Source organism: Berghia stephanieae, chromosome 11, assembly GCF_034508935.2.
Source record: "Berghia stephanieae isolate SIO BIC M18660-M18661 chromosome 11, UCSD_Bste_1.3, whole genome shotgun sequence".
NCBI classification, from domain to species: Eukaryota; Metazoa; Mollusca; class Gastropoda; order Nudibranchia; family Aeolidiidae; genus Berghia; species Berghia stephanieae.
Genome location: NC_088370.1, coordinates 20,998,585 through 21,013,584, shown reverse-complemented (window position 1 = coordinate 21,013,584; position 15,000 = coordinate 20,998,585). Strand labels below are relative to the sequence as shown.

Below are 15,000 nucleotides of genomic sequence, written 5' to 3'. Positions count from 1 at the left end.
GTTCACTGGCCACAGACCACATCACCCCCACCATTACAAACCATCACGACCCCCACCCACATACACAACAATTGATTTAAAACCACGATCATTGCCATTGTCATTATCGTCGTCGTTATCGTCAGCACCACCACCCTCGTCATCGCTGTCATCTTCCATATCGTTGCCACCACGACCACCATCACCATCGTCGTTATCATCAGCATCACCACCCCCATCCAATCTTATTACTTTACGGCAACAACGGCGGCGACAACAACAACAACAACAACAAAGGAGTACAGATGACGAAAACAATTTGAAATGTGCTCTCCTGAATGCCCGCTCTGTGCGAAATAAAGCTGTATTATAAATGATTTTATCGTCGAAAACAAATTGGATTTATTCTTTATTACAGAGACTTGGCTAACATCTTCTGACACTATAACCATAAACGAGGTAATCCCCAGCGGCTATTCATATCATCAAGAAAACAGAGACCAAAGACGTGGGGGTGGTTTGATGTGTGTTTTTAGAGACCAATTGAATATTATCAAACGAGAAAAACAAAACTACGACTCATTCGAATGCATCGAAATTCACTTTAGTCATAATAACAGACATTTTAACGTCGTAACCATTTACAGACCACCACCATCAACTAAAAACAAGAGCACAAATACAACTTTTATAAAAGAATTTGAAGATTTTCTCCACGCAAAAAACACCGAGAATCGAGAAATTATTATTTTAGGTGATTTTAATTTTCATGCCGAGATTTCGGACAACTTCACCAAACTTCTAGAAATATTCGATCTCAAACAAAATGTCAAAGGACCAACTCACGAGGGTGGACACACCCTCGATCTCGTTATCACACGGTCCATAGATATTTCCACTCGTGAGATCAGGATCGGAAGCCCAGACATTTCAGACCACCACCCAGTATTTTTTAAGATCAATGTCCCTGTCCCAATTCCAAATCGGCGTACAGTCCGCTATAGAAAAACGAAAAACATAAACCACACCAAATTATTGGACCAAATTCGGGAGTTGGACATAAATAATAACGTTATAAATACACACGGCGTTACAGAGAAATTAATCTCCTCTACACATCACTCAATAAGTGTCTGGAAAATCATGCGCCCCTCAAGTCCAGAACGATCGTCCTAAGACCAAATTCCAAATGGTTTACTGCTGAAATACGAAAGGCCAAACATAACAGACGTCATCAGGAAGGTATTTGGCGTAAGTCTGGACTTGAAATTCACAAGCAAATTTATAAAAAAGCCAAAAATTATACCAATCAATTAATAGTCAGTACCAAGCGGCAATATGTGAAGGACACTCTGATAAAAAGCAAACTTGACTCGAAAAAGCTTTATAATACTGTCAAAGAAATGATCACACCATCGAATACAAATAATTTACCAACAAATACATCTCCAAAAGAACTCTGTGACAAATTCAACACCTTTTTCATTGAGAAAATTTCCAACATCCGACAGGAACTAGACAACGACAGCCCCACAAATCTACATCCCAGCACGACATCACGAGTTGAAACAACAAGCATGACTTCACCAATGAAAACAACAACAATGACAAGGCACGTGACGTCGCCTGGAAGATCAACATCAACGGAAGAGACACTACAGGAGGACACAACACTTACCTGCACGACACGACCAACTAAATCTATGAACACCTGTTATAAAATGTTAACGTCGTTTGAACCCGTAACAATAGAGGAAGTTAAAAATATTTTGTCAGATATGCCTAATAAATCATGCCCGCTAGATAAAACACCAACTTGGCTCATAAAATCATGTTCAAATTATCTTGCTCCAGCAATTGCATCTATCGTAAATGAAAGTCTAACGTTGCCCGATTTTCCAAATATGCTGAAACATGCCTTGGTTAGACCCCTGAAGAAAAAAGCAAATCTTGACTGCAATGAGTTAAATAATTTTAGACCTGTGTCAAATTTAAATTTCATTTCAAAATTAATCGAAAAAGTCGTTGCTGCTCGTATTATTAACCATCTAGAGACGAATGCCTTAAATGTTAAATTTCAATCTGCCTACAAAGCCTCCCATAGCACGGAAACGGCATTACTTAAAGTTTTTAATGATATTGTAGATGATATAGATAATAAAAGTGCTGCGATGCTTGTTTTACTAGATTTAAGTGCGGCATTCGACACTATCGATCAAAATTTACTTTTAACTAGACTACGTGATCAATTTTATATCAGTGGCACAGCTTTGGGCTGGTTAAAGGAATATTTGTTTGAAAGAACTCAGTCAGTAATTATAGAAAACCATGTATCAACTCCATCCATATTAACGTGTGGAGTGCCTCAGGGATCTATTCTCGGCCCCCTCCTTTTTACAATGTATACTGCTCCCCTCTCTCATATGTTATCCACTTTCCCATTGATTTTCATTTTTATGCTGATGACACTCAGCTGTATACAAAACTCAATAATGATCCAGAGCTGTCATCAATATCTGTTATGGAAAATTGCATTGCCAACATAAAGGATTGGATGAAACTAAACAAACTTAAATTTAATGATGACAAGACGGAAATGATAATTTTTGGAAATAGGTATCAACTCTCAAAAATATCTACAAATGAGATACTAGTGGGTGAAAATGCTATTAAACCTAGTTCTTGTGTGAGAAATCTTGGGGTGTATTTAGATCAAAGGTTATCCATGGAAGATCATGTTAAAAAAATATGCCAATGTTGTAACTATCACATTAGAAACATTGGAAGAATCAGACATTATATTGATGAAGATATTACAAAGATGCTTGTTAATTCGTTTATTACTAGCAGATTAGATTATTGCAATTCCCTTCTCATTGGCTGTCAAAGTAGATTAATTCATCAACTACAAAAAATTCAAAATAAAGCGGCTAGACTTATAAAATTAACGAAAAAAAGAGATCATATAACACCAGTTCTCCAGGAATTGCACTGGCTTCCTGTGAAGTATAGGATAGAATTTAAAATATTGTGCTATGTTTTTAGATGTCTGGATGGATTGGCTCCTGAATATTTGCAGGAACTGATTAAAAAATATGAACCCACTCGAAATCTAAGATCATCTCAGTCCCAACTTCTAAAAGTTACCACCTCAAAATCCACTTTCGGTGAAAAAGCCTTTTCATTCATAGCTCCACGCCTATGGAACGCACTTAGTCCTCGGACAAAGTCCTGTGAAAACTTATCATCTTTCAGGAAATGTCTGAAGACTGAGTTGTTCCGCGAGGCTTATTTTTCATGAAATGGATGTTGCTTTGATTCTGTTTTTTGTATGCATGCTTATTATGTATCATGTAGTGTCGTGATTTTAATTTTGTTGTTTTTAAACATTTTTATTTTTATTTTTATTATGTAAAGCGCCGCAGAGCACGATTAACGTGGATGTTTAGGCGCTATATAAATTCATTATTTACTACTATTACTATTTACTTCTTCTTCTTCTTCTTCTTCTTCTTCTTCTTCTTCTTCTTCTTCTTCTTCTTCTTCTTCTTCTTCTTCTTCTTCTTCTTCTTCTTCTTCTTCTTCTTCTTCTTCTTCTTCCTCTTCCTCTTCCTCCTTCTTCTTCTTTCCCCTTCACATTTTCATGTTTGAATGTCTCGTTGGTGAAGGAACGCCGTTGTCTACCTCTGCTCAGTCAGCGGCCTATACAGTTTGGTCTACAGTGATGTGGTTGAAAATGAATAATGCACAATATGTGAGCAATCGTCTTAAAATGGAGTTTTGTTGGGGGGGGGGGGGGGGGGGGGGGGGGGGGGGGGGGGCGGGATGGAATTGATGCTAAAAATAGACCTGTAATCAAGATGTCTGAGATTCGATCCGCAATCGAGGCAGGCGAACAAAATCAAGGGATGCCACTCAGTAACGACTTCTTCAGACGTCAATTATTACTGAGTTATCGCCCTTACACCGTAAAGTGAATAGCTAATCCGTGAATCTAATTTAATGGGGACCAATCGTGACCTTCTTCTTCTTCTTCTTCTTCTTCTTCTTCTTCTTCTTCTTCTTCTTCTTCTTCTTCTTCTTCTTCTTCTTCTTCTTCTTCTTCTTCTTCTTCTTCTTCTTCTTCTTCTCTCTTCTCTCCTCCTCCTCTTCTTCTTCTTCTTCTTCTTCTTCTTCTTCTTCTTCTTCTTCTTCTTCTTCTTCTTCTTCTTCTTCTTCTTCTTCTTCTCCTCCTCCTCCTCCACCACCACCACCACCACCACCTCCTCCTCCTCCTACTCCTCCTCCTTTTTCTTCTTCTTCATCTTCTTCTTCTTCTTCTTCTTCTTCTTCTTCTTCTTCTTCTTCTTCTTCTTCTTCCTCTTCCTCCTCCTCCTCCTCCTCCTCCTCCTCCTCCTCCTCCTCCTCCTCCTCCTCCTCCTCATTCTTCTTCTTTCTTTTTCTTATACTTCTTCACACCCCCCCTTTCTTCTTCTCCAACTTCTCCTAAACCACTACTATTTTATTTCATATACTCTCTCCATCCCCCCCCCCCCCCCCCCCCCCCCCCCCCCCCCCCACCCCACACACAATCCCCAAGGTTATTCCAAGAGAACTCGGGTTCCTCAAGTACCTTCACGAGATCGACATAAGCCACAACAAACTGGGAGCTCTTCCAGAGGAGATGTGCACTCAAGCCTACTCTCTGGTCATCCTCAACGCTTCCCACAACAAACTGACCAAGCTTCCCTCGGACATCGGTAAGATGAAGGTGATGGAGGATTTGAACGTCGCCAACAACGAGATACAAATGCTGCCGGAGGAGATCACTGACTTGAAATATCTAAGGGTAGGTTTATAGTACAGCGTTTTGGTTTTGGTCCGTTTTCTTGGCTTTATATCTAATGGTACGTTTACAGTACATCTAAAGTTTGGTTTAGAGTACAGCATTTTGTTTTGGTCCGTTTTCTTTTCTTAATATCTAATGGTAGGTTTACAGTACAGCGTTTTGTTTTTGGTCCGTTTTCTTTCTTGTCTTAATATCTAAAGGTAGGTTTACAGTACAGCGTTTTGTTTTTGGTTTGTTTTCTTCCTTGTCTTAATATCTAAAGGTAGGTTTACAGTACAGCGTTTTGTTTTTGGTCCGTTTTCTTGTCTTAATATATAAAGGTAGGTTTACAGTACAGCGTTTTGTTTTTGGTCCGTTTTATTGTCTTAATAACTAAAGGTGGGTTTACAGTATATCGTTTTGTTTTGGTCCGTTTTCTTTTCTTTTGATTTGTTGTTGCATTTTGTTTTTGTTTCTTTACCCCTCCCAGCATTTAATTGACAGTATTGCAAGAGAGAGAGAGAGAGAGAGGGAGAGAGAGAGAGAGAGAGAGAGAGAGAGAGAGAGAGAGCGGAAAGTCCAGGGTTCGATCCACTCTGAGCGATGTATAGGCTCTTTACTCACATTCTCTCACCATACTCAGGTGTAAAATGAGTACCTGGTCATTAACAGCATTGTCTCTGCCAGCAAAAAAAAAAAAAAAAAAAATGAGTAATATCGCCAAACAGGCGTCATGTCTCCTCCTACATGTTAAGCGTTGGCTTTGGCTTTGGACCCCTTGTAAAGTGCTTTGAACATGTTTAGTGGATTTTGCGCTATAAAAATTCTCAAGCTTTATCATTAAACCATAATTGTATACTCCACTCCCTTTTCCGAATTCTCGCTCCGACTTAGAAACATTCATCTTAACTACGCCACTACCACATCATCTCATCCATCTGTGGTGTTTCATTCATCCTGTTCTGTTGATAAAAGGGAAACCCGAAACGTTCAATTGATCTGGGTTTTTTTGTAATTAAATTGAAGCTTACATTCAATTTCACATTATTATTTATTACTTAGAAACTGGACATTTCGGCCAACCAACTGACCAACGTAGACGTGATCACCAGTCTGAAGGCCATTGAGGAACTCTTCCTGTCCAGCAACAACATCACGGAATTGCCCGAAGATCTCCATCGAATGAAACACCTCATCACATTCGACTTCTCTAAAAATCACATCAGAGTCATCCCTACTGGTATTAACAGGTGAGTTTGTTCAATTATAGATAGTATGCGCTTGGCTACTTTACTTACTTACTTACTTAGGCCGCCCCTTGGTGCGCTCAACATGAGCCACAAGTCTTCGCCATTCTGTCCTGTCCTCCATAAGCGTACACAGCTCCCGGGTGTTGTCCATTCCTGTGTCATCTAGCAGACAGTCAATGTAAGTTTTATTCTGCCTGCCTCTGCTTCTGGTTCTCTCAGGTGGTTCCCATAGCACAAGACTGCGCTTGGCTAAGAAACTCACAACATTTCCATCCGGAAGTATGACGGACCAACACACAAAACTGTATTATGTAACCATAAACGTTTATAGATAGTATGCGCTTGGCTAAGAAGTTCACAACTTTGCCATCCGGAAGTATAACGGACCAACACACAAAACTATATTATGTAACCTTAAACGTTTATAGATTGTATGCGCTTGGCTAAGAAGTTCACAACTTTGCCATCCGGAAGTATGACGGACCAACACACAAAACTATATTATGTAACATTAAACTTTAATAGATTGTATGCGCTTGGCTAAGAAGCTCACAACATTGCCATCCGGAAGTATAACGGACCAACACACAAAACTATGTGTAACCTTAAACGTTTATAGATAGTATGCGCTTGGCTAAGAAGTTCACAACATTGCCATCCTGAAGTATAACGGACCAACACACAAAACCAAATGGAACCTTAAACGTTTATAGATAGTATGTGCTTGGCTAAGAAGCTCACAACATTTCCATCCGGAAATATAACGGACCAACACACAAAACTATGTGTAACCTTAAACGTTTATAGATAGTATGCGCTTGGCTAAGAAGTTCACAACATTGCCATCCTGAAGTATAACGGACCAACACACAAAACCAAATGGAACCTTAAACGTTTATAGATAGTATGTGCTTGGCTAAGAAGCTCACAACATTTCCATCCGGAAATATAACGGACCAACACACAAAACTATGTGTAACCTTAAACGTTTATAGATAGTATGCGCTTGGCTAAGAAACTCACAACATTTCCATCCGGAAGTATGACGGACCAACACACAAAACTATATTATGTAACCTTAAACGTTTATAGATAGTATGCGCTTGGCTAAGAAGTTCACAACATTGCCATCCTGAAGTATAACGGACCAACACACAAAACCAAATGGAACCTTAAACGTTTATAGATAGTATGTGCTTGGCTAAGAAGCTCACAACATTTCCATCGGAAATATAACGGACCAACACACAAAACTATGTGTAACCTTAAACGTTTATAGATAGTATGCGCTTGGCTAAGAAGTTCACAACATTGCCATCCTGAAGTATAACGGACCAACACACAAAACCAAATGGAACCTTAAACGTTTATAGATAGTATGTGCTTGGCTAAGAAGCTCACAACATTTCCATCCGGAAATATAACGGACCAACACACAAAACTATGTGTAACCTTAAACGTTTATAGATAGTATGCGCTTGGCTAAGAAACTCACAACATTTCCATCCGGAAGTATGACGGACCAACACACAAAACTATATTATGTAACCTTAAACGTTTATAGATAGTATGCGCTTGGCTAAGAAACACACAACATTGCCATTCGGAAGTATGACGGACCAACACACAAAACTATGTGAAACCTTAAACGTTTATAGATTGTATGCGCTTGGCTAAGAAGCTCACAACTTTGCCATCCGGAAGTATAACGGACCAACACACAAAACTATGTGTAACCTTAAGAGTTTATAGTCTGTTTAATACAGTTTAGTGAAAATTACTCATAAACGCGGATGGCAAAAAAAAAAAAAAAAAAAAAAAAACAATAACAAAGACACGAGTGACGTTAACTTCATTCTATCTATATCGATGTGATACTTTGTAGGAGCAGCGTGGTTCAGCGGTACGGTCTTTGCTTCGTACCGGAAAGGTACCGAGTTCAAATCACCCTCCTTTGCGTTGTGTTGCCGTGAGCAAGTAACCTCGCCCAATTAGCTCAATTTGCGGCGCTACATTGCGGCTGACGCCCTGCGTTATTCCAGTCTTCCCTTGGAGTAGACCCAAGAGACAAATTTCCATTATGGGATGAATAAATGGAAGTTTATTTTATATTATTTTATATTATTTATTTAGCTAGCTAGAAGAAGTGGAGTGTAAAAAGTAATGAACAAAAAATGGATATTACAGCGTTGAAAAAGAACAAAATACCAAAAACGGAACGTTTCGGGCTCAAAACCCTTTTCAGCCAATAACCAAAAAAAAAAAAAAAAAAAAAAAAAAAAAAAAAAAAAAAAAAAAAAAAAAAAAAAAAACAAAACAAAAAAAAAAAAAAAAAACAAAAAAAAAAAAAACAAAAAACAAACAAACAAAACAACCAACATTAATAGATCACACCAAATCTAGACAGACGACGGAAAAATATTTGGCACGTCTGTCGGTAGACGTCGGGGGTTGAAGTAAGTTAAAACAATAGATCTGCCGTACTCTGGAAAAACCCATATTTAATAATTTGGCCAGAAAACTTATACTTCAAATAATATTGATCGATTTAATTGACCCTCAACTTGGAAAACACTCTCAAACCTGGGACTTTGCCCCAAAACGGTATTATGTCGAGATGAACATTCTGAACATTATGGTGAAGTCAAGATTATTTTCTGACCAAAATGGCAGGCTTACCCAGCACCAAAAAACAAAGATTTTTAAAAACTCAAAACAATCTCTCTACAAAACAACTTTATGTTCTTATTAATTAAACAAAGATCATTGTGATGTACAAAATAATTTTTATTAAGAAAATATGTATATGTGATCTATCGCCTCAAAGCGGTATTAAGTCGGAATGGTTAAAGTGCTAAATATTGACTTTATAACCAAAATTATTCGATTTGGGTTGAGTTTGTATGTCTTATTGTGGAGGATGAATCCGTTATTTTAGATAGAGTGCTAAAATCCAAGATTTCATATTTTTGAACAGATTGACTTTAATTTGACTTTTTGTCATCTGGTCCATCCCGTAATAATACATAATACCGTTTTGAGACGACTGGTCACATATTGTGTCGTGCCAATTTTGCTGTAGGTGGTATGGAAATGGTGAATGATAATATTTGATGTGGTCAATGTTGTGATTGGATTGGCACCGTGTTAATTACATGTTCCAGAATCATCTCTCTCAAAGACATCATAGCAGCAGACAACAAAATATCCGCCATTGATGAAAACCTCGGGAAACATCAATTGTTGAGGATTCTAGATTTGTCCATGAACAAGTAAGTCATTTGTTTATTGTTGTCGTTGTTGTTTGTTGTTGTTGTTGTTGTTGTTGTTGTTGTTGTTGTTGTTGTTGTTGTTCTTCTTCTTCTTCTTCTTCTTCTTCTTCTTCTTCTCCTTCTTCTTCTTCTTCTTCTCCTTCCTCTCCTTCCTCTCCTTCCTCGTCTTCTTCTTCTTCTTCTTCTTCTTCTTCTTCTTCTTCTTCTTCTTCTTCTTCTTCTTCTTCTTCTTCTTCTTCTTCTTCTTCTTCTTCTTCTTCTTCTTCTTCTTCTTCTTCTTCTTCTTCTTCTTCTTCTTCTTCTTCTTCTTCTTCTTCTTCTTCTTCTTCTCTTCTTTCTTCTTCTTCTTCTTCTTCTTCTTCTTCTTCTTCTTCTTCTTCTTCTTCTTCTTCTTTATGATCATCATCATCAACATCATCATCAACCACTTATCATCATCATCATCATCATCATTATCATCTACTTCTTTGTTTGTCTTCCGGATTACGTTGCATATGATACGGTATTTATGTCAGTATAAGCCTGATACTTAAAATCAAATTCTAAAAGACATAACTTGAGTTAAAAAAAATAAAATATAGCATTTATATATTGCAATATCCATTAAACGTGCTCAAAGCGCTTTACAAAGGGTCCCTTTACAACAGCAACACTTAACATTTAAGACGGGACATGACGCCAGTTAAGCGATAAGATTAATTTTTTTTTCGGACAGAGACGACACTGTTAACGGCCAGGTACTCATTTTACACCTGAGTACGGTGAGAGAATCTGAGTAAAGAGCCTTTTCCAAGGACTGAACTATGCGCCGAGCGAGCTGAGGCTCGACGAACCCAGGACCTTCCGATCCGAAAGCGAGTGTCATATATACCACTAGACCCCATAGCCGCTTCGATTTAATCACTGATCTGCTGCTGTATCTTCTATATCCTCCCCGCCCCACAAACTGCTAGACTGACCACCCTACCAACTGATTTGAAGCTTCTCCGGACCTTAGAAATTCTCCGCGTCGGAGACAACCAGCTGGCGGCCCTGCCCAAGTCTATGGAAGTTCTCGAGTTCCTCAGGGAACTGATGGTCAGGGGGAACCAACTGACGGAATGTTTTCTGCCAAATACACTAGAAGTAAGTTATGTCACGTATAAGATAAGTTGTTCTACCTCTTCTCATCATTTTTTTTCTTCTTCTGCCTCTTTATTCCGTTCCTGGGGGTCTTGATAATTCAGTGGGGTCCTGATAGCTCAGTTGGGAGAGCACTCGCTTCACACGCAAAGGGACCGAGATCCATCCCGGGTACAGTCGATATTTATTTTCTGACCCCCCCCCCCTCTGTCTACCCTCCAGTTAATGGGTTGCTGGGTCTGTTAGACCTGGCAGAAACTACTTTGCGATAGACTAGCGTCCTATCCAAAGGGTAGCAAGCAATTGCTATTGTCCTTTTCACGCTATAGAAACCGGGATAAACTCCGGCTCCATGGACTACTTTTTACTTTGTTTCCTCTCTGTTGGAATAAAAAAAAATTACTATCGGGATTCTAGAAACAGACTGACACACTCGAAGTAAAACACACATTGACGGCAAGCGTCCACAGAGACAGCACAGCCATATTCATTCTACTCTGTTTCTTGTATCCTCTTTTTCCTCTTACTCAATCACTTCTCCTCCTTATCCATTTTCTTCTTCCCCCCGCCTTCCCACCATCCTTGCTTGACTCCTCCTCCTCCTCTCCCTCCTCCTCTTTATTTCACCCTTCTTCACCCACCTCCTCTATAAATACACAATGAATAGAATCCCAAACTTTCTTTACAAATAATGTAATAGACTTAGTTCGTTAATCGAACAAACCATAATTATCACACACACACACTTACACACACACACACACACAACACACACAGAGAGAGAGAGAGAGAGAGAGAGAGAAAGGGAGAGAGAGAGGCAGACAGACAAACTGTGAAGGAGAGAGAGAGAGAGATAGGGAGAGAGGGAATATATATTATATATATATATATATATTTGTATATATATATTATATATATATATATATATATATATATATAAGAGAGAGAGAGAGAGAGAGAGAGATAGATAGATATAATAGATAGATAGATAGATAGATAGATCGATAATATATATATATATATATATAGATAAAAGAGAGAGAGAGGGATATATATATTATATATATTATATATATATAGAGAGAGAGAGAGAGAGAGAGGGAGAGAGAGAGACAGAGAGAGAGAGGGAGACAGACAGAAAGAGAGAGAGAGAGAGAGAGAGAGAGAGAGAGAGAGAGAAAGAGAGAGAGGGGGAGACAGAGAGAGAGACACACACACACACAGAGATAGAGAGTGAGAGAGAGAGAGAGAGAGAGAGAGAGAGAGAGAGAGAGAGAGTGTGTGTGTGTGTGTTTTGTGCAGCAATATCACTCGAATATTTTTGCCATGGATTGTGAGTACCATACTGTGTTTCTGAATACGAGATTACATAAAAACATTTGTTCTTTTCATTTGTGTAATTCTGATAGCGGCAACATTCATTGCGAACTTCCATAATGTGATTTTCCATTAAACAAATCAAAACAAATCAAAATAAATTCCAATTCCCTCCACCCCCCCCCCCCCCCCCCCACCACCCACAGGTACTTAGTTTGGCAGAAAATCCAATCTTCCTCCCGAGTCAAGACTCCAAATCGACCTTGAACTTCATCGGAGAGCGAGAGCACGCCAAACGGATGACCTACTTTGACTTCAACAGTCTCCGGCTCGATTCTTTTCCCGTGGGCATCTGTAAATGTAGACTGCTGGTCACGCTTAAAATTGCCAACAATCAGGTAGCCTTTTGTGCTTTGATCTTGTTGGTTTTTTTTTTCAAGTTCTGAAGTGCGCGTAAAAAAACAAAACAAAAAAAAAAACAAAAAAAAAAAAAAACAAGATAACCTCCAGCTCTAATGGCTCCGTTGGGCAACTTTTTCTTGCTCAAGTAAAAAAAAAAAAACAAAAAAAAACAAAAAAACAAAAAAAAAAAAACAAAAAAAAAAAAAACAAAACAAAACGGGTTGTCAACTACAGATCAGATCCTCTGGGTGTAAATGTGGTCTTGTGGTATGATCCTCGGGTTTCGGATAGAAAAGTCCTAAGTTCGAGCCTCGCTAAGCGCATAGTTGAATCATTGGAAAAGACTCTTTTCTCACATTCTCTCACCGTAATCAGGTGTTAAAATGAGCACCTGGCCGTTTACAGCGTTGTCTCTGTCCGGAATTTTTTTTTGTAATATCGCCTAACAGGCGTCATGTCACGTCTTACATGGTTTAAGTGTTGCTGTTGGCCAGGAGCCCATTGTAAAGCGCTTTGAGCACGTTTAGTGGATATTGCGCCATATAAAAGTTCAATTTTTAAAATTTATGTAAACTGAAGGATCTGGGAGTGAGTGCATGGTTGCACTCATCACGGCTCAATTGTGTACGTAATGTACCTAATTTATTTACGATGTCCTTCCTGTTGTGTTTTTGACGGGGCACCAGATTGCCTTCAACGGTCATGACGTCACTTCCCTCGTAATAACGCATAGTAACATAGCAACTGGCTCTAAACTATCGGAACGATGGCGGATGCCCTTATGAAATATTTCTCCATCGAGCATAATAGCGTATCCGGAGGAGAAAGACATTATAATTATGATCATGTTTTGACTTTTATAGATAGTATGCACTTGGCTGAGACGCTCATAACATTGCCATCCGGACGTATAATGGACCAACACACAAAACTGTGTGTATCCATGAACGTTTATAGTCGGGTTAATACAGTTCAATGAGCATTACTCATAAACGTGGATGGCAAAGAACAATAACAATGACCTGAGTGACGTCATCTTCGAACTATCTATACATTTTGATCACATGACATATGAAAAGTTTTAGCCAGCATGAAGAATAAAAAAGTACAAATTTTCTTTGTTTAGAACTACGCTGATCGCTGTTGCTGGGCGACGTGACATCAGACTATTGAATCCAATTGGTAATATTGTGGAATCACTCAACACAGAAGCGTTAAGTGATTATATGTGAAAGAACAATTTATTACTGAATATAAGTTAGAGTATACACATATATATCACATTATAAGTATAAGACTGAATAAAACAACTCAAATATGGAAAGCATGGAACAAGGAGTGCATTCTTCTCTAGGGCATGTTACTCTGATATTTGTCAGCACAAATAATATTTTAAACAATGGATTTAATGAATTATAACTAATTAACTGTAACTAAAATCAATTAGCTAATAACAAAGGGGAGCAACGCTTTCCTAGCGTGAATCGACGTTTATAAGTCCATAACAATTCCCATATAGATAGTATGCGCTTGTCTAAGAAGCTTACAACATTGCCATCCGGAAGTATAACTGACCAAAACACAAAACTATGTTTAACCTTAAAAGGTGATAGTCTGGTTAATACAGTTAAGTGGGAATAACTCATAAGCCTGGATGGTGAAAAAACAATAACAAAGACCTGAGTGACCTCAACTTCGTTGTATCTATTTACAGATCAAAACGCTTCCTCCAGACATCTGTAAACTGAAGAACTTGGAGCATATCGACGCACACAACAACGAAATCACCAAAATACCGGATTTGATCGGAGACCTCAAACACATACAGTATCTGGACTTGTCACAGAACGCTATCGGAGAATTTCCGGAAGAATTGGGATGGGTGAGATACGCGGTTGTTGCTGCTGTTGTTGTTGTTGTTGTTGTTGTTGTTGCTCTTGTTGTTGTTGTTATTGTTGTTATTGTTGTTGTGCAATATTCTTGGATGTTGTTGTTGTTGTTGTTATTGTTGTTGTTATTTTTGCTCTTGTTGTTGTTGTTATTGTGCGGCTATGTGGTTAGTGGTATGCACTGCTTTGGTCATAGGTCTGTTGGTCGCATTCTTGGATGTTGTTGTTGCTGTTGTTGTTATTGTTGTTGTTATTTTTGCTCTTGTTGTTGTTGTTATTGTGCGGCTATGTGGTCTAGTGGTATGACACTCGCTTTCGGATCAGAAGGTCCTGGGTTCGAGCCTCGCTCGACGCATAGTTGAGTCCTTGGAAAAGACTCTTTACTCACATTCTCTCACCATACTCAGGTGTAAAATGAGTACCTGGCCGTTAACAGCGTTGTCTTTGTCCGAAAAATTGTAATATCGCCTAACAGGCGTCATGTCTCGTCCTACATGTTAAATGTTGCTGTTTACCAGGGACCCCTTGTAAAGCGCTTTGAGCACGTTAAGTGGATATTGCGCTATATAAAAGCTCAATTTTTTTATTTAAAAAAAAATTTTTTTTTATTGTTGTTATTGTTGTTGTGCAATATTCTTGGATGTTGTTGTTGTTATTGTTATTGTTGCTGTTGTTGTTGTTATTGTTGTTGTTATTGTACACTATTCTTGGATGTTGTTGTTGTTGTTGTTGTTATTGTTGTTATTGTTGTTGTGCAATATTCTTGGATGTTGTTGTTTGATGCTGTTTATTGTTGGTTAAGTGATTACTAAGCTGTTGCGGTTTTGTGAAAAATGTTGAATAAAAAAAATATAAATTATCATCATCATCATCATCATCATCATCATCATCATCATCATCATCATCATCATCATAATCATGATCATCATCATCGTCGTCATTATCATCATCATCATCATCAT

The 15,000-nt window shown here is 38.4% G+C and overlaps 1 protein-coding gene across 2 annotated transcripts in view; it reads left to right on the top strand.

The window, feature by feature from the left end:
- Positions 1–15,000, top strand: part of LOC144957001 (uncharacterized) — a 47,746-nt gene that overhangs the window by 27,953 nt on the left and 4,793 nt on the right. For both annotated transcript variants that reach the window (XM_078887909.1, XM_078887910.1), the window contains exons 5-10: positions 4,559–4,807; positions 5,849–6,036; positions 9,201–9,308; positions 10,262–10,433; positions 11,954–12,145; positions 13,864–14,031. In XM_078887909.1, the coding sequence (XP_078744035.1) occupies positions 4,559–4,807; positions 5,849–6,036; positions 9,201–9,308; positions 10,262–10,433; positions 11,954–12,145; positions 13,864–14,031 (1,077 nt within the window). The remainder of the gene's footprint in view (positions 1–4,558; positions 4,808–5,848; positions 6,037–9,200; positions 9,309–10,261; positions 10,434–11,953; positions 12,146–13,863; positions 14,032–15,000) is intronic.